At 44.0% G+C, this 19117-nt stretch overlaps 1 protein-coding gene across 6 annotated transcripts in view; it reads right to left on the bottom strand.

Annotated features, from left to right (window-relative positions):
• Positions 1-17032, bottom strand: part of LOC140385782 (protein tyrosine phosphatase type IVA 2-like) — a 185198-nt gene extending 168166 nt beyond the window's left edge. For 2 of the 6 annotated variants that reach the window (XM_072468285.1, XM_072468284.1), the window contains exon 1: positions 16718-16876. Coding sequence is in view for 1 of the 6 variants with exons in the window: in XM_072468295.1 (XP_072324396.1) it covers positions 16718-16735 (18 nt within the window). In the remaining 5 variants the exon portion in view is untranslated. Of the gene's footprint in view, positions 1-14419; positions 14443-16717; positions 16877-16929 lie in introns of those variants that run through there. The other 4 variants (XM_072468288.1, XM_072468286.1, XM_072468295.1 and 1 more) reach the window with 4 other exon arrangements.
• Between the last annotated feature and the right edge of the window lie 2085 nt (positions 17033-19117).

Genomic DNA, 19117 nt, shown 5'->3' with positions numbered 1-19117 from the left:
GTAGTGCCAATGTACAATTACATCAATAGGAAACAAGTTTATATCCCACTAAAGTGAGTAAGTGCTGCTGTCTCCGGAAAGTCTGAGAATAACAAAAGAGACGATTAATATGGATGCCTCCGGGAGGTAGCACCACACCCAACAAAATGTAAATATTGCCACTGGCCGCAAAGGTAGCAGAATGCCTTGATCCAAAACCCACAAACCAGCAGAGATTTGGGCTTGCCACCTTTGTAGGAACATTTAAGACCAAATGGACATGCAAATTCCAGTCACTGTGAAATACACCCTGAATTACTAACAGTAGTTTCCACAATACTTGGAACCGAAGAACAATTGATAAATGACCAAATAATACTCTTTTAGAGTGGTAAATACTGACTTGACTTATGAACAAACATCTTTTTAGAAGAATCGACATCACAAATTGTGGCTTTAGAGTTCTGAAGCAGACCTGGATAAAATTAATGGGGTTCTCTTATTCTGATACTCTTACTTGTCGTTGCAACCATATCAATTTCAAATTAAGCCCTCGGTGACAGTCTTGATGGTTAGGGAGGGGAGAAATGGAGCTGAGAAACTGACTGATTGTTATCAAATGTTCATGATCTAACACAAATTATATATTACATTTTAGCACCCACCGTGACAGACAGTGATTGGCCAAGGTTCAACAGTTATTCGGCAAGCTCTGTCCGAACGGACATGCATGCACTTAGAAAACTTTATCAAGGCAGCAGACACCGAATTGTGATAACAATACAAAACAATTCATCATAAGAACATAAGAACTAGGAGCTGGAGTAGGCCATCTGGCCTTTCGAGCCTGCTCCATCATTCAATGAGATCATGGCTGATCTTTTGTGGACTCAGCTCCACTTTCCTGCCCGAACACCATAACCTTTATTCTTCAAAAATCTATCTTGAAAACATTTAATGAAGGAGCCTCAACTGCTTCACTGGGCAGGGAATTGCATAGATTCACAACCCTTTGGGTGAAGAAGTTCCTCCTAAACTCAATCCTAAATCTACTTCCCCTTTATTTTGAGGCTATGCCCCCTAGTTCTGCTTTCACCCGCCAGTGGAAACAACCTCCCACATCTATCCCATCTATTCCCTTCATAATTTTATATGTTTCTATAAGAGCCCCCCGTATCCTTCTAAATTCCAATGAGTACAGTCCCAGTCTACTCAACCTTTCCTCATAATCCAATCCCCTCAACACTGGGATTAACCTCGTGAATCTCATCTGCACACTCTCCAGTGCCAGTACTTCCTTTCTCAGGTAAAAATCATAATTCATAAGTTAGAAACTAAATAAAAATAAAGTACAACACATAATCATGAACATTTCCGTTGACAAATAATTACGAAACATTGCAAAATGCAGATTGCCTTAATTTAAAGCATAAAAATGAAAGGCCTACGTCACTCTGTAGTTTAACGCCATAGATCATATGTTGTCAGGTCTGTGTTCATTAAACTCTCAAATCATTTAAGGATTTTACAAAATTAGGGATTGGGCTGTGTCTAGTCTAAACATTCCACATCTTATTTGTGAAACGCTATTTTTTTGTCCTTACATCCATGCCCATTGAATTTTGTGCAGTTGCGGCAAGGAATTGTGGCATGGTGAGGCAGGATTCAACAGTTTTCACAAGAAATGACCAGGGATACAAAGAAAAATGAAACAATTAATCATTGGAGGAAATTGTCCAACAAATATCCCCATCCTCATATGATGGGGGAGCCCAGAATATCAGTGCAAAAGACAAAGCTGAAATATTTGAAATTATCTTTAGCTGGAATTGCCGACAGGATGATGCATCTTTGCCTCCTCTGGAGGTGCTCAGTATCACAGATGCCAGTCTTCAGCCATTGTGATTCACTCAATGCAAAAATCAAGAAATGGCTGAAGGCACTGGATAACTGAATGTTGTGGCAATAGTCCTCTGAATTTGTGCTCCAAAACTATCTGTGCACTTAGTCAAGCTGCTCCAGTACTGCTAGAACATTGGTATCACACGACAATGTGGGAAATTGCCCGATGCTGTTTAGCACCGGGCTAAATCGCTGGCTTTGAAAGCAGACAAAGGCAGGCCAGCAGCACGGTTCAATTCCCGTACCAGCCTCCCCGAACAGGCGCCGGAATGTGGAGACTAGGGGCTTTTCACAGTAACTTCATTGAAGCCTACTCGTGACAATTTTCATTTTTCATGCATTGTCCACAAAATCAAACCCAGCCAATTACAGTGAAACTCATTTGTAGCAGTGTATAGAGCCCCAAACAGGATCCATACTGTAGGAAAGGGTATTGTCATGTGAGAGTACCTTTAAGTCATGGATGTTTAAGCAATGTACCTTTAAGAAAACAGTGATGTCAGAGAGTGAGTGGAGCGGAGGTCAGGTCAGCCATTTTGCAGTTTAGTTTTGCAGTTTAAAAAAGCAGCGTGTGTGTGTCTGTGTGTTTGCAGAGAGCTGCAGTTTGTTTGAAAAGAGCTTGGGAGTGTCTGTGTTTGCAATGAGCTGGATCTCTGCCATGAAAGACTATCTCTGGATCATTAGGGTGATTTTCAACTCATAATAGTAATGCCTTTAACCTGATGTGATTCTGTTTAAAGGTGTTAAGTCTCTTGGAAGTTTGAAGGAACATTGAGGAATTATTTACTGTTGCAATATTTTCTGAGTTATCTTTGAACTAAGGGGTGTTAAGAGATACAATGTTTATTTAAGATATTAAGTTGAGTTTATGGAATAAACATTGTTTTGTGCTTAAAAGCCCACGTGTCCATAATTGTAATCCCACACCTAGGGAACAAGCTGTGTGCTAGGAAAAGCAACAAATACATTAAAGGGAGAGGTTGGTTGAACTCTATGATGCATTTTGGGGTTCTGAAAACGCCTCCCATAACAGTATAAATCAACAAGTAATAGGAGCATGTAAAAAGAATAGAATGTAATTCTGTGTTCTTTAATCTTCATGTTGATTGTATTAATCAAGTTGGAAAGGGTAAATTCGTAGCGTGCATTTGCGATAGTTTCCTATCGCCCACATCTCATAAATGAATTTGTTTTCTTTTAAAACCTGCTTTCTTTTCGGTCCTCATTTCATGCGGTTCAGCAACATTGTGTTTGATAATTCTCAAATTAAGCAGCCTGGGATTAGTTCCGTGCAGGCTATAATTTCTCCCACAAAAAAAACCTGATCATTTGTCTGATGTTTGTAGAATATCGCTGGATGTAATCGACATTTGCTTGGATACCAATGCGGATTACACCTCCTGAAGCACTTTGGATGACCCGAGTACATGATAATAGTTATGTCATTGCAAATTATTTTACTCTCTGCCCAATTAAAGTGATTACTATGTAATTTTTATCAATTTCTTTTGAAGGTCACTCTTTACAAAACCGGAGATGGGAAATCAGGAATATTTCTTTTCCGAATTCACTTCTGACTTGTGTGCTATTATGGTGGAAACAATATGCAAGTTTGCTCTTTCATCCACTGAATGCATTTATTTTTAAAATGAAACACGACAACTGCTGTATACTTCCATGTGATTTAATGATCAAATAAAAGCGGTTTCAATGCAAGTTTATATAAACATTGTTCTGATCTGTTCACCACGACACCATTCCGGAGACATCGAGAATTAAACTGGACTAAGTGAATTCTATGGGCAAATTTTAGAAGCAGCTGAAGCAAAGTAAATGTGTCAAATCACAGCAAAGAAAGTAAGAGTGATATTTTAAAACGACAGCAAACTAGGACAGCAAAGTAAATAGCCTTGTGCATGACATCTCAAGCATTCTTTATCATTTCTTCTCTCCCCAAAATGACTTCCCTTTACTCACTGGGAATATAGCAGTCTTTATGACAATGAGCAAATTATATTGGCAAAAGATTCTTTAAAAGTGTCAACCTACTATATAATTGTCAAATAATGCGACCCGGTTTTGGATCCAGTTTTCAATGGAAGATCATTTTAAAATGCATGCTATATCTTCTATTGTTGAAGCAATTCGGAGGAGCATTTAACAGCAGAAATATTGCATCAAGTGCATTTTTCAAAATATTTTAGAAAACCATAGCTTTTGGTGTGAGCACACTTCTCCGTATTTACACACACATTTCTACATCGCCAAGTACTCGAAGCATATTAATTCACTCATTATGATATCTTGGGTATATTGTGCAATTCCAGTAGCCGAATGAAGAGGAAGTGAAATAGAACCAAAATGGATGGCAAAACTGATTTGCTAGTTGGGCTTGTCAGCCGGTTTCTGTGTTGGGAGTTTTTAGGCAAATTCTATGTTTAAAAAACATTTCATACATGGGTGTCACAATAGGCTACCTCTTAAAAAGAGAGATTCTAGTGGGAGCAGGTCACAGTTGGAAAAGGAACTGGTTGCATTCCTGTAGTCAGATGATTGTTATGAACGGTAGTGTTTACGCATGGGGACCAGTTCATTGCGTTGCCTTATAAGAAGCGGTATAACAATCAGTGCTGTTGACTTCCGGGTGCGGCGATGACCAGCTGAGTCGCACGTTTCGGCAGCTCCCGGTGAAACGGACTTTTGGGCTCTTGATAGGAGCCCCAACGGCAATTTTGACGGCTAAAAACACTGTGGGTAAACCAGAAGGAAATCCCCCCTGGATACGGATGAAAAAAGGAGAAAGTGGCCGGATTGCAGTGGATCCTTTAGAACAGCGGCAAGGAAGGCAAGCAAAAACCAAGATGGGGTCGGAAGGTGGCAGTTTAACATGGGGCCCTGAACAACAAGAGTTCTTAAAATGCTGTGTGGAAGAGCTCATAAAGGAAATGAAGAAAGAGCTGTTGGCCCTGATACTACACGCGATCGAAGGGCTAAAGGAGGAACAAAAGACCCAGGAGCGGGAGCTTCGGGTCGTGAAGGCAAAGGCAGCCGAGAATGAGGACGACATACAGGGCCTGGTGGTGAAGACGGAGATGCATGAGGCACATCAGAAACGATGTGTGGAAAGGTTGGAGGAACTGGAGAACAATGCAAGGAGGAACAACCTGAGGATTCTTGGTCTTCCTGAAGGTGTGGAGGGAGCGGACGTCGGGGCATATGTGAGCACGATGCTGCACTCGTTAATGGGAGCGGAGGCCCCGGCGGGTCCGTTGGAGGTGGAGGGAGCATACCGAGTGATGGTGCGAGGACCGAGAGCAGGAGAAATTCCCAGAGCCATAGTGGTGAGATTCCTCCGTTTTAAGGATAAAGAAATGGTCCTTAGATGGGCAAAGAAAACTCGGAGCAGTAAATGGGAGAACGCGGTGATCCGCGTTTATCAAGACTGGAGTGCGGAGGTGGCGAGAAGGAGGGCGAGCTTTAATCGGGCCAAGGCGGTGCTTCATAAAAAGAAGATAAAATTTGGAATGCTGCAACCGGCAAGACTGTGGGTCACATATCGAGGAAGGCACCACTACTTTGAGACGGCGGATGAAGCGTGGACTTTTATTGTGGAAGAAAAACTGGAATGAGCGGGTTATTAAAAAGAACGTTTGAACAAAGTGGTGGGGCGAATGTGGGGGGCGAAGAGGGGGGGAAAGAGGAGTTTTATGTACTAATCCTGCGATGTGGTAACTTTTCTCTCTTCCACAGGTGGTGATGGGGGGAGGAGGGGAGGTGGAGGAGATGGGGCGTTGGCCATTGGGGGCGGGGCCAAGGGAGAAGCGCGGGCTTGGTTCCCACGCTATGATAATCATGGCGGGAATAGAGAAGCTGGAAGGAGGGGGCGTCGCACGGTGCGAGCCGAGGTCACAGGGGGAAGCCGAGGTCAGCCAGAGTTTGCCGACTTCTGGGAGCAACATGGGGGGAGTAATTACGCTAGCGGGGGATCTAGCGGGGGTGGGTGGGAGGGGGGAATTGCTGGGTTGCTGCTGCTGGGGAGAGGGGGAGCTGGTATGGGAGGGGATGGGCGGGGGGGCACCGCCTGGGGGAGATACAGCTGCGTGGGAACCGGGTGAGGAGCTGGAAAAAGGGGATGGCTAATCGACAAGGGAGGGGGGGGGGGGGGGGTAGGAAGCCCCCCAACCCGGCTGATCACGTGGAACGTGAGAGGGCTGAACGGGCCGATAAAGAGGGCACGGGTACTCGCACACCTTAAGAAACTTAAGGCAGATGTGGTTATGTTACAGGAAACGCACCTGAAACTGATAGACCAGGTTAGGCTACGCAAAGGATGGGTGGGGCAGGTGTTCCATTCGGGGCTAGATGCGAAAAACAGGGGGGTGGCTATATTAGTGGGGAAGCGGGTAATGTTCGAGGCAAAGACTATAGTGGCAGATAACGGGGGCAGATACGTGATGGTGAGTGGCAAACTACAGGGGGAGACGGTGGTTTTGGTAACGTATATGCCCCGAACTGGGATGATGCCAATTTTATGAGGCGGATGCTAGGACGCATTCCGGACCTAGAGATGGGAAAGCTGATAATGGGGGGAGATTTTAATACGGTGTTGGAACCAGGGCTGGATAGGTCGAAGTCCAGGACTGGAAGGAGGCCGGCAGCAGCCAAGGTACTTAAAGATTTTATGGAGCAGATGGGAGGTGTAGACCCGTGGAGATTTAGCAGACCTAGGAGTAAGGAGTTCTCGTTTTTCTCCTATGTCCATAAAGTCTACTCGCGAATAGACTTTTTTGGGCTGGGAAGGGCGTTGATCCCGAAGGTGAGGGGAACGGAGTATACGGCTATAGCCATTTCGGATCACGCTCCACACTGGGTAGACTTGGAGATAGGGGAGGAAACAGGAGGGCGCCCACCCTGGAGAATGGACATGGGAATAATGGCAGATGAGGGGGGGGGGGGGGGGGTGTCTAAGGGTGAGGGGATGCACTGAAAAGTACTTGGAACTCAATGATAATGGGGAGGTCCAGGTGGGAGTGGTCTGGGAGGCGCTGAAGGCGGTGGTTAGAGGGGAGCTGATATCAATCAGGGTACATAAAGGGAAGCAGGAGAGTAAGGAACGGGAGTGGTTGCTGCAAGAACTTTTGAGGGTGGACAGACAATATGCGGAAGCACCGGAGGAGGGACTGTACAGGGAAAGGCAAAGGCTACATGTAGAATTTGACTTGCTGACTACGGGCACTGCAGAGGCACAATGGAGGAAGGCACAGGGTGTACAGTACGAATATGGGGAGAAGGCGAGCAGGTTGCTGGCACACCAATTGAGGAAAAGGGGAGCAGCGAGGGAAATAGGGGGAGTGAGGGATGAGGAAGGAGAGATGGAGCGGGGAGCGGAGAGAGTGAATGGAGTGTTCAAGACATTTTATAAAAAATTATATGAAGCTCAACCCCCGGATGGGAGGGAGAGAATGATGGGCTTTTTGGATCGGCTGGAATTTCCCAAGGTGGAAGAGCAGGAAAGGGTGGAACTGGGAGCACAGATCGAGGTAGAACAAGTGGTGAAAGGAATTAGGAGCATGCAGGCGGGAAAGGCCCCGGGACCGGATGGATTCCCAGTCGAATTCTACAGAAAATATGTGGACTTGCTCGCCCCGGTATTGACGAGGACCTTTAATGAGGCAAAGGAAAGGGGACAACTGCCCCCGACTATGTCTGAAGCAACGATATCGCTTCTCTTAAAGAAGGAAAAGGACCCGCTACAATGCGGGTCCTATAGACCTATTTCCCTCCTAAATGTAGATGCCAAGATCCTGGCCAAGGTAATGGCAATGAGAATAGAGGAATGTGTCCCGGTGGTGGTCCACGAGGACCAAACTGGGTTTGTGAAGGGGAGACAGCTGAACACGAATATACAGAGGCTGTTAGGGGTAATGATGATGCCCCCACCAGAGGGGGAAACGGAGATAGTAGTGGCGATGGATGCCGAGAAAGCATTTGATAGAGTGGAGTGGGATTATTTGTGGGAGGTGTTGAGGAGATTTGGTTTTGGAGAGGGGTATGTTAGATGGGTGCAGCTGTTGTATAGGGCCCCGATGGCGAGCATGGTCACGAATGGACGGGGATCTGCATATTTTCGGCTCCATAGAGGGACAAGGCAGGGATGCCCTCTGTCCCCATTATTGTTTGCACTGGCGATTGAGCCCCTGGCGATAGCGTTGAGGGGTTCCAAGAAGTGGAGGGGAGTACTTAGAGGAGAAGAACACCGGGTATCTTTGTATGCGGACGATTTGTTACTATATGTGGCAGACCCGGCGGAGGGGATGCCAGAAATAATGCGGATACTTGGGGAGTTTGGGGATTTTTCAGGGTATAAATTGAACATGGGGAAAAGTGAGTTGTTTGTGGTGCATCCAGGGGAGCAGAGTAGAGAAATAGAGGACCTACCGTTGAGGAAGGTAACAAGGGACTTTCGTTACCTGGGGACCCAGATAGCCAAGAATTGGGGCACATTGCATAGGTTAAATTTAACACGGTTGGTGGAACAAATGGAGGAGGATTTCAAGAGATGGGATATGGTATCCCTTTCACTGGCAGGGAGGGTGCAGGCGGTTAAGATGGTGGTCCTCCCGAGATTCCTCTTTGTGTTTCAGTGCCTCCCGGTGGTGATCATGAAGGCTTTTTTTTTTAATAAAAGGATCGAAAAGAGCATCATGGGTTTTGTGTGGGCCGGGAAGACCCCGAGAGTGAGGAAGGGATTCTTACAGCGTAGCAGGGATAGGGGGGGGGCTGGCACTACCGAGCCTAAGTGAGTATTATTGGGCCGCTAATATTTCAATGGTGAGTAAGTGGATGGGAGAGGAAGAGGGAGCGGCGTGGAAGAGATTAGAGAGGGCGTCCTGTAGGGGGACTAGCCTACAGGCTATGGTGACAGCCCCATTGCCGTTCTCACCGAGGAACTACACCACAAGCCCGGTGGTGGTGGCTACACTGAAGATTTGGGGACAGTGGAGACGGCATAGGGAAAGACTGGAGCCTTGGGGGGGGGTCCCCGATAAGAAACAACCATAGGTTTGCCCCGGGGGGAATGGATGGGGGATATGGAATGTGGCAAAGAGCAGGAATAACGCAACTGAAAGATCTGTTTGTGGATGGGAAGTTCGCGAGTCTGGGAGCGCTGACTGAGAAATATGGGTTGCCCCAAGGGAATGCATTCAGGTATATGCAACTGAGGGCTTTTGCGAGGCAACAGGTGAGGGAATTCCCGCAGCTCCCGACACAAGAGGTGCAGGACAGAGTGATCTCAAAGACATGGGTGGGGGATGGTAAGGTGTCAGATATATATAGGGAAATGAGGGACGAAGGGGAGACTATGGTAGATGAACTAAAAGGGAAATGGGAAGAAGAGCTGGGGGAGGAGATCGAGGAGGGGCTGTGGGCAGATGCCCTAAGCAGGGTAAACTCGTCATCCTCATGTGCCAGGCTAAGCCTGATTCAGTTTAAGGTATTACACAGGGCGCATATGACTGGAGCACGGCTCAGTAAATTTTTTGGGGTGGAGGATAGGTGTGCGAGGTGCTCGAGAAGCCCAGCGAATCATACCCATATGTTTTGGTCATGCCTGGCACTACAGGGGTTTTGGATGGGGGTGACAAAGGTGCTTTCAAAAGTAGTAGGGGTCCGGGTCGAACCAAGCTGGGGGTTGGCTATATTTGGGGTTGCACAAGAGCCGGGAGTACAGGAGGCGAGAGAGGCCGATGTTTTGGCCTTTGCGTCCCTAGTAGCCCGGCGTAGGATATTGCTATATGTGGAAAGAAGCCAAGCCCCCGGGGGTGGAGACCTGGATAAATGACATGGCAGGGTTTATAAAGCTAGAGCGGATTAAGTTCGTCCTAAGGGGGTCGGCTCAAGGGTTCACCAGGCGGTGGCAACCGTTCGTCGAATACCTCGCAGAAAGATAGATGGAATGGAAAAAAGAAGGCAGCAGCAGCAGCCCAGGATCGGGGGGGGGGGGGGGGGAGGAGGAGGAGGAACCAGAAGGACTCTCAGGGTTGTTAATATATACTGTATAATATGTATAGGTCGTTGCTACAGATAATTATATATTGGACTGTTAAATTATATTTTTGGAGAGTGTTACTTGTGATAAGGCAGTTGCCAATTAGGGTTAGTTTTCATTTTTGTTATTTATTATTTATTCATTTTCTGTTTATAAAATAGGTCATTGTTATTTGTGTTGTTATAATATTGTGTAAAGGATGGACAATGTACTGTGTTGGTTGACCAAAAATTTTCAATAAAATATTTTTTTTAAAAAACAATCAGTGCTGTTCAGAAACTGGATGGAGCTGTTCGAAGAACTGCTCACAGGTTTACAAAAGACAAAGATTTGTACGAGTGATCTTGGGATGAGAAAAATCAATTACAAATCAGGAATAGATGTGATGAGAAAATGGCCCACAACCCTCAAGATGTCAATTAGTATAAAATAAAGGTGGTGTTATGCAAAGGAACAGGGTTAATGCATAGGAACAGGGTACCATTTTCCAAAGATGGCTGAATATGGAAAAGACCTACCTCTTTATAGTAAACAGATCTCTAAACATTTACAAATCACAACCATTGCTTTGAGGCTATACCAAAAGTAAGCAAGAGTTTCTGAATGTATTGCTAGACAAATCCAAAGTAAAATAGGAATCTAAATATTGTCTTTTCATAAGACCTTGCTTAGGTCTCATCTAGAATATGGGAATAGGGTGGGCCACGAGTTTTAGTTCCTTTAATAAAACTCTCCCATGATATGGGAATTACTAGCAAGTCCACATTCTTTGAATGAAAAACCATTGTTACATATACTTTGATTAAAATCTTTAAAATAAAGAAATTAATGCGATTGCATAGGCTGCACTATTCAAATAAGATAGGTATGAAGATCTAGAGGACATGTACACAAGTTGTGTGTTGCACAAGTTACACAAGCTGTGTGTTACACAAGTTACTGGGCTAGATGTCAGGAGAACTTTTCCAGTGACAGTCATCAGCCTTTGGAGCAAGTGACTGACTCTGATGAGTGAAAATTCACTATGTTTAAATCCATTTGTGGCCTCACTTCACCTGTATCAATCCCTTCAAGCCTCTAAGAACTTAGATTTCTACTGATTTGATGCCCTTTGGTCACTCAACTTCCTTCATCCAATCATTGACAGCAAGACATTCAGCTCATCCCCTTTGGTTCAAGTGGGCGGCACGGTACAGTGGTTAGCACTGTTGTTTCGCAACGCCAGGGATCGATTTGTGTCTTGGGTCACTGTCGGTGTGGAGTCTGTGTGGGTTTCCTCCGGGAGCTCCGGGTTTCCTCGAACAGGTCCCCAAAGACATGCTGGTTAGGTGAATTGCACATTCTAAATTCTCCCTCATGTACCCGAACAGGCGCCGTAGTGGATTTTCACAGCAACTTCATTGCAAGCCTACTTGTGACACTAATAAAGGTTATTATTAAGTGCTAGCATTTTCATAATCCCAAACCAAGCAGTTTGTACAGCCTGATGCAATGAGACTGTAAAATTAGGTACAAAGTATGGAAAGCCTATTTATTGCATGATTGAATCATCACCAATTCTGCCCAATTCAATTAATCTTCCAAAACAAAATTGCAAAGTTTTTTTCTGACCCTCGAAACTATTTAACTAGTATCAATTTTATATCATCCAACATAATTTAACTTTGGTCAGTTACATTTTCTAAGTGATATTCCCACGATCCTAACATAACTGGAATTTTGGTCCCTTAAAAGTAGTAAAATAACAAAGCTACAACATACGGCAAGGCACAAACATTTTTTGTAAAGAGCAGTTCAATCCACAATACTGAATATACTGATGGGAATCTAATTAATACATTATCGCTGAATGGAAACATTACTTCCTTGCTTTGCTGTTGGTTTGCTAGTTATGAACTTATTTCTCCACTGGCAATTATATATTAATGTTGAATAATCTACACCTTTCCCTTACTCATATCATCCAGTATGTGAGACACCTCTCCTCTTCAAAAAAACACCAAATTCAACCACTGGACTAATGTTCGGCTGCAAATTTTTATTTGGCAATGGGTAATTATGTAGTGTGGCCTTATGCCCAATTGAAAGGAAAAACATAGAAAAGCTAATTGAAGTCATTCCTGCATTTTTCTGTTTTCTTTCAGATTTCAAGGAACCACAGTATTTTGCTTTTATAGTAACCGGTTCCCTTTCTTCAAGTACTGTTCCACTCTTGAAAATCATAATCGCACCATTCTGAATAAAACCACGTCTGACCCCCGAGTTCTAGTAAACTACTGCCTTATGCAAAGTTCGAGAACATTTCACCTTCGATTTATGCCCATTATTTTCACAACTCCTTTGAACCTCTCCAATTAGATTTTCACATCTACAATAGCACCAAAATGTCCGTAATCGACGGTGACCATGATGTAGTTTTTGGCTTCATCCTCATCAACTTCCCAGCAGCCTTTGACAACTGTCAACCACACCATTCCCGTCCAGCATCTCCATTCATTCCAGAGGTTAGTGGGTCTGCCATCACTTGGTTGCACGATTAGCGCTAGAGGATCTCAAGCAATGTCTTCTCCTGTCTCAACATCCCGTCTGCATCAATGACTCCGAAGTGGAGATGCTTGATAGCTTTATGTTCTAGGGGTCACCATCACCAGCAGTCTGCCCTGGTCCACTCACGTTGATGCAACAGTCAAGAAAGCCCAACAACGTCTCTACTTCCTTTGGAAGCTAAAGAAATTTGCCATGTCTGCATCGACTCTCACAAACTTCTACAGATGTGCGATTGAGAGCACCCTATCCGGCTGCATCACAGCCTGGTATGGCAACTGCTCAGTCCAAGATCACAAGAAACTGCAGAATGTGGTGAATTCAGCTCAGCGCATCACACAAGCTTGCCAACCCCACATCCCCGCTGCCTCAGGAAGGCAGACAGCAGTATCAGAGACCCCTCCCACCCAGGCATTGCCTTTTTCCAGACCCTTCCATCAGGCAGAAGGTACAGAAGTCTGAAGACCCGCACATCCAGACATAGGAAGATTTTCTTCCCCACAGCTACAAGACTCCTCAACGACTTCCCCTCGGACTGATCTGTTCCCTTTAAGAACACTATTCACGATGCCCTATGCTGCTCTTGCTCATGTATTTGCTTTGTTTGGCCCCTTGTTCCACACTGTAACCAATCACTGTTTGTCAATGTACCATTTGTCAATGTTCTCTGTTGATTATTCTTTTTGTCTACTATGTACGTACTGTGTACGTTCCCTCGGCCGCAGAAAAATATTTTTCACTTTACTTCGTACATATGACAATAAATCTAATCAAAATTTAAGTTTGGTGTGCCTTCCTTTGCCTCTTTATTAGCAGCTGAATACTGAAAATTAACTTCCCTGCATCTCTCCACTTCTCGAGTTCCATGTTGTAATTTAAGATCCACCTCTCTGACAAAATATTTAGCCATGCTTCCGAATACCACTTGTCTCAGCTGTAATTTTTTTGATCAGCAGATTTATCCCAGTGGAGAAGTGTATGCTCAACTCTGCATCCTATGGACTGAACAGAGTAAAGATAGGGTCCTAACCAAAGGGACTGACAATGTGGGAGACAGTCAGGGTTTTACTAGTGACAAAGGCAAAGCTGGAGGAGAGTGTGCTTCAGCATTTCATTTACAACACAGAATTACTGCCAGTTCAAAAATCACACCTCCAACATTGCCCACAGATACACAATGCGGAAAAGTGTGAGAAATACAGTATCTCTTATCCACAATGCCCTGTTAAACTGCAAAATAACGTGATAAACCAAAGTGTGCAGAATAGTTGTATCCAAGCCCACTGTCAAGGTTCTGCTTAATGGGCCACCACATGTTTGCAGCACATACCTCCAACCTGTTCACCAAATGCACCATACAACATAGATGGATGGTAGATTATTTTTCTTGTAAACAATCACCAATTACAGTAAATTAAGCAAACCCAGCTCTAATATTGTATTTAACTATAAATACTTCACTTCTCCCCTCCCAAACATAAAAACAAAAATTGGCACACACTTCTCCAGCTTGGAGGGTGAACAAATGACCTTCTCCCAGGGCCCTTGCCAATTCCACTCTGCAACAAGTTACTGTTCCACTCGGTAATGAGCCAGTATAATGATCTACTGACCCATCTAAAAATCTGACTGAAATTTGAAACGAATGATTGGAGACATCAAGTGATCTGCAAATCAGTCACCAACATAATTCTCACAATTAACTAGTTTCTAAGTACAGGATATAATGCTTCTCATTAAAAACCAGATACAAAATCTATACATTTCCATTTTAACATTTGACGATTGCCAATTCTGAACATTCAAAAGTGAACTGTCTGGCCGAGGATAAAACTTCAGCATTATTTCTTTAAAAATTGTGGGAAAACCCTAGTCTCGGAGTCCAAGCAACTGATCCAAGATTCAAAAAAGAAATACATGTCAAAACAGAGGACTCGTTCTTACCTGTAACCCACTGTTTGTGTAATATATTCACAACTTGGACGTGCACGACTGGGAAATTTGCAGACGACACAAAGATTGGCCAAGTGGTGAACAGTGCAGAGGCTACCTATAATCTCCAAAATGATATAGATGGGTTGGTGGAGTGAGTGACAGAGTGGCAGATGGAATTTAACACTGAGAAGTGCGAGGTCATGCATTTAGGGAGGTCAAACAGTTGTAGGAAATACACAATAAATGGGAATATACTAAGAGGGGCAGATGAGTAGAGATCTTGGTGTACAAGTACACAGGTCCCCAAAGGCAGCAGTTTATGTAGACAAGGTTGTAAAGAATGCTCTCCTTCACTGGCAGAGGTAAGAATATAATGTTGGAATTGCATAAAACCCCGGTGAGGCCACAACTGGAATATTATGCGAAGTTCTGGTCAAGGACGCAAGTTCAGAGGAGGTTTACAAGAATGTTGCCATGGCAAGAAAAGTGTAGCTACGAGGAGATTGAATAGGTTGGGGTTATTTTCCTTGCAACAAAGAAGGCTGAAGAGTGACTTAATTGAGGTGTATATAATTATGAGGGGAAGAGATAGAGTGGACAGAATAAAATTGTTTCCCTTGGTAGAGAATTTTAGAACCAGGGAACATAGATTCAAGATAAGTGGCAGAAGGTGTAGAGGAAACATGAGGAAGAACCTTTTTAGGCAGAGGGTAGCAAGAGCATGGCATTTGCTGCCTGAGTTACTGGTGGAGGAAGAGACTCTAAACTCTTTTTAAAAGTAACTGGATCTACACCTTAAGTGCTGTAGGATACAGGGCTTATGGACCTGATGCAGGCAGGTGGGATTAGAAAGGGCACCTGGGTGTCCTCAGGCTGGCATGGACAAGATGGCCAAATGGCCTCCTTCTGTGCTGTATTTTTTCTATGAAATATAACATCCCACCAACAAAGCAGATTAAACACAAAATAATACGGTAGAAAACCCAGCTCACTGCATGAAAGGATGGATACCTCTTCCCTTTCCCATCTCTAAACATATGAAAAAGCAAAATCCAGAATGAATTCAAACTGTAAACATTCCCTCCACATAAGGCTCAGGACATTTATATCACAAATTATAAAAGCAATATAGCACAAAGGCATTGACAGACTTCCCAACATTCACAAAGGTTATTATTGTTATTAGATGAAGTTTTTTAAATTCCTTTCTCAAAATGTTAATGCGCATGGCAAGCGTTAATCCATCTCCTTGCTTGCTCCAAAAACCAATTCAAAGTGAATCCAATTCATGGTCCCCACAAAAAGAGACATGATCCAAACTGACAAGAACAGGCATAACACCTGATCTCACATTTGATTTTAGCCAAAACGGCAAGAAGTGGCCTTCACGAACGTGAAGTCGTCGCTGAAGACAACAGGTGAAGCCAGATTACTGAGGCTTACAACCTTTGTAGTGGACACAAGCGCTTCAAACTGAGTGTTACAACATTTAAACAATGTAACAGAAACAAGTCCAGGAACGAGGTGGAAAACATTGCAATAAATCTTCAGACCCAAATTGGCCACTTCGAAAAATGGCCTTCTTACTACGTTACTGAAGGAGTTACACTTTTCAAAAAAGTACTTCATTGGCTACTAAGCATTTTGAGGGACTGCCTAGAAGTCGTTATATAAATACAAGTCTTCCTTTTGAGCTACAGTGTAACCCTTTGTAAGAGCAGAGCCCTCTCTGCAGAGTTCCTTGGGATACCAGATGCAGCATTTGTGACAGAAGGCTTTTTTTTTAAAAAAAAGCAATTTTTGAAAATTCACTTTCCGAGAGGGAGAGGGCAAAATAAAAATCACGCTGTTCCCGTTTGATCAGAAGAGCCTTCAAGCACAGGGGGGGGGGGGGGGGGGGGGAAGAGAGAGAGAGACACACACACACACAACAGAAAGATTATTTGATTCGCCCCCCAAAAAAGATTGTTTGATTCCCCAAGGAAAGCACAAAGGAAAAGGAGATTATTTGGTTCCCCCACGAGGCACAAAAGGGAAGGAGATGGTGCGGCTCTCCCAAGTGAAGCACAAAGGAAAGGAGCAGTAGCCAAAGTCAAGATGGGATCTCGAGACAGAGAGGGAGAGGCGAAAGCACCAGCCTCCTTGACTCCTTTGGGAGAGGCCATGATCCACAAAATGTGGGTAAACGATAAAATGAAACTGAGCATGGCAGTCACCCTCCAGGCAGGCGGGGCTGTGCGTGTCTTTCAAAACATTTCGCACCGTTCCTGCAGCAGAATCAAACACAACGACGGGTTTGTTACTCACTGCGCGACGCCTGTTCATTTAAAGCACGAGCAGTATTGCTGATGGTAGTTATTGCTGCTGGTGCTGAGCTGAGAGCCAGCTGCTGGTGCTCAGTGTCTGCCGCTTATCACCCACCCCACAGCCCCGGGGTTACCATGCGTTCCAGCCGCCGTCGCTAAGGGACGTCAGCGTCGGGTCACAGGTCAACACTGAGGGGCAAATTAAAATCTCACCAATTTGAAAACCGGGGAGAGGAAAAAAGTTACGCGTCGATTGGGGGATTTTTTTTTTCAAATTGCGAAAATTTCCGTTGTCTTCTTTCTGTTTTTCTTCCTCCTCCCCCCGGGGGGGCCTGGAGAGGGGAGGTGGGCCATCCAAACGTCATTTCCGCTCTCTATATTTCCCGCCAGTCTCGCCCTCCAGTGTGCTGATTGGTTCATTTTTTTGGGCACCATGCGGATCAGATTCAGTTCAAATCATGTTTCCATCGACTGCATTGGTTCAAATCCTGAACGACGAAAGGGGGGAGAAAAACTCTGGTGAGACTTGAAAGTGGAGGGTGCCAGTGAAAGCTTGCCCAAACTGGCCATGTGCACCTTACAAATGCAACTCCACTCTTCCTGGTGTCAAGATTGCTCATTTTCTTCACTGGGATTTGCACATTTTGGACCGGTTTGTATTTGGCAGAGGTTGGTAATTATCAGTGCGCCCAACAAGGATGCAAATTGTGTTAGTTGAATTCTCTCCTATTTCTGTGCCCTCGCCACCACTCTTTTTGCTTTGGCGTCTGGCCACAGGTTAGTGAGCCGCTGGGTGTTACCATGGCTGCTGGTCCATGTTACAGTGGCTTGCTTTTTTAAAAATAAACAAAACTAAACTGGATCCAGCCACAAGGAAAAGAGAATACTAATAAAGTCATTTTTTCGGTTCCCTGTGCCCTCTGAAATCTGCCCTGGGTTCCAATTGACCACATTTGTGCCCAACATTAAAAAGGCAATATAACAAATGCCGAGCTCAGTGGGTCACTTTGTACTGTCGCACCGAGTCAGAGGGAATCAGAAAAACTTCAGTTGCAAACTTCCCTACCATCTAATCCATTTGCAAAGCAGTGGTGTGATAAACAGCTTGCATTTATTTAGTGTCTTTTTACATTCTTCGGACAACACATAGGTACTCAACAACCATAAATTAATGTGACAAAGAAGCGAGCTATTTTTGCCTTAGTTTGGTAACTTGTTTTAAAATCCAGACAGTGATCAGAAGAGGTGAAATTAAAAAAACACTTCAGACCTGATACCAGGTTACTTACAATATTTAAAGATTTGCTGATTATTGACTTGGGAGAAGTGAATCGTGATTGATTTTAATTCAGCTTAAATCTAGGTGTTCGTTTGGCCAAGTTAACATAGGTCAAAGGCCACCACACTTTGAGAATTCTACTCGAGCAGACATTTCAGCATAGCACTGAGGGATCCTGTTCTTCAGAAGAGATATGCAACCAAGGTCTGGTGTGCCTCACATGGCCATGAAACATTGCATGGCACTAATTGGAGCAGAACAATGAATCTCCAAGTGTTCCAAATATCATTCCTCAACGAACAGCGCGTACCACCCCGAACAGGCGCATAATGTGACGACTAGGGGCTTTTCACAGTAACTTCATTTGAAGCCTACTTGTGACAATAAGCGATTTTCATTTCATTTCATTTCAAAATTAATAGAATGTGTTCTTATTTGCTGTCTGTTTGTTCTTGCTGTATGGAATCTGACTGCCTTTTTGGACAACATAACTCTTGACAGAACTTAAAAAGAAGTACTTCCTGATATCAATCTGAAACTTACCTTTCACTGGTTTGATCTGTGTTTACTTGTCCCACTGGCGCAATTTAAATTAATACTCTTGATTTATCCTTTTCTATACTCGTAACTATCATGGATGCATCTATCACAACTTCCTTTACAATCTGAAAAGCCAGGCTTCTCATTAGTTTGATATTTGACATATCAGCTTTGTAGTTTTTCACTCCCTCCAGTGTTTGAATGACTCCCTTGTTTTTCCATGGCCCGGAGTGAACTCAGTACTGAAGGAACTAACAAAATCATTTTATACAGTTTATGCCTAGAAGTAGATGGTGCCCAAATTTGGATTGCCAAACTGTCTTGTATTGAACAGTTTAGCTTACACTGACATTTGCACTAACCTCACATTAGGACAAAATTCAGATCCCCAAGGTGAGTCTGCTCTGCCAACCAAATTCTCATAAAGTATGTATTATGGTTGTTTCTCATTGATGCCTTATACGAGGCATGTCCAACCTTTCAATCAGCTGCCACATTTGCTCATCACTCAAGGGACCGACGAGAACATTTCAGAAAGATAAGGTTTCAAATAAAATGTTGGGGTTTTAAGGAAAGAAAGAA

This window comes from Scyliorhinus torazame, chromosome 11 (genome assembly GCF_047496885.1).
Source record: "Scyliorhinus torazame isolate Kashiwa2021f chromosome 11, sScyTor2.1, whole genome shotgun sequence".
NCBI lineage: Eukaryota > Metazoa > Chordata > Chondrichthyes > Carcharhiniformes > Scyliorhinidae > Scyliorhinus > Scyliorhinus torazame.
The sequence above is the reverse complement of the archived record's forward strand: the minus strand, read 5'-3'. Positions and strand labels throughout refer to the sequence as shown.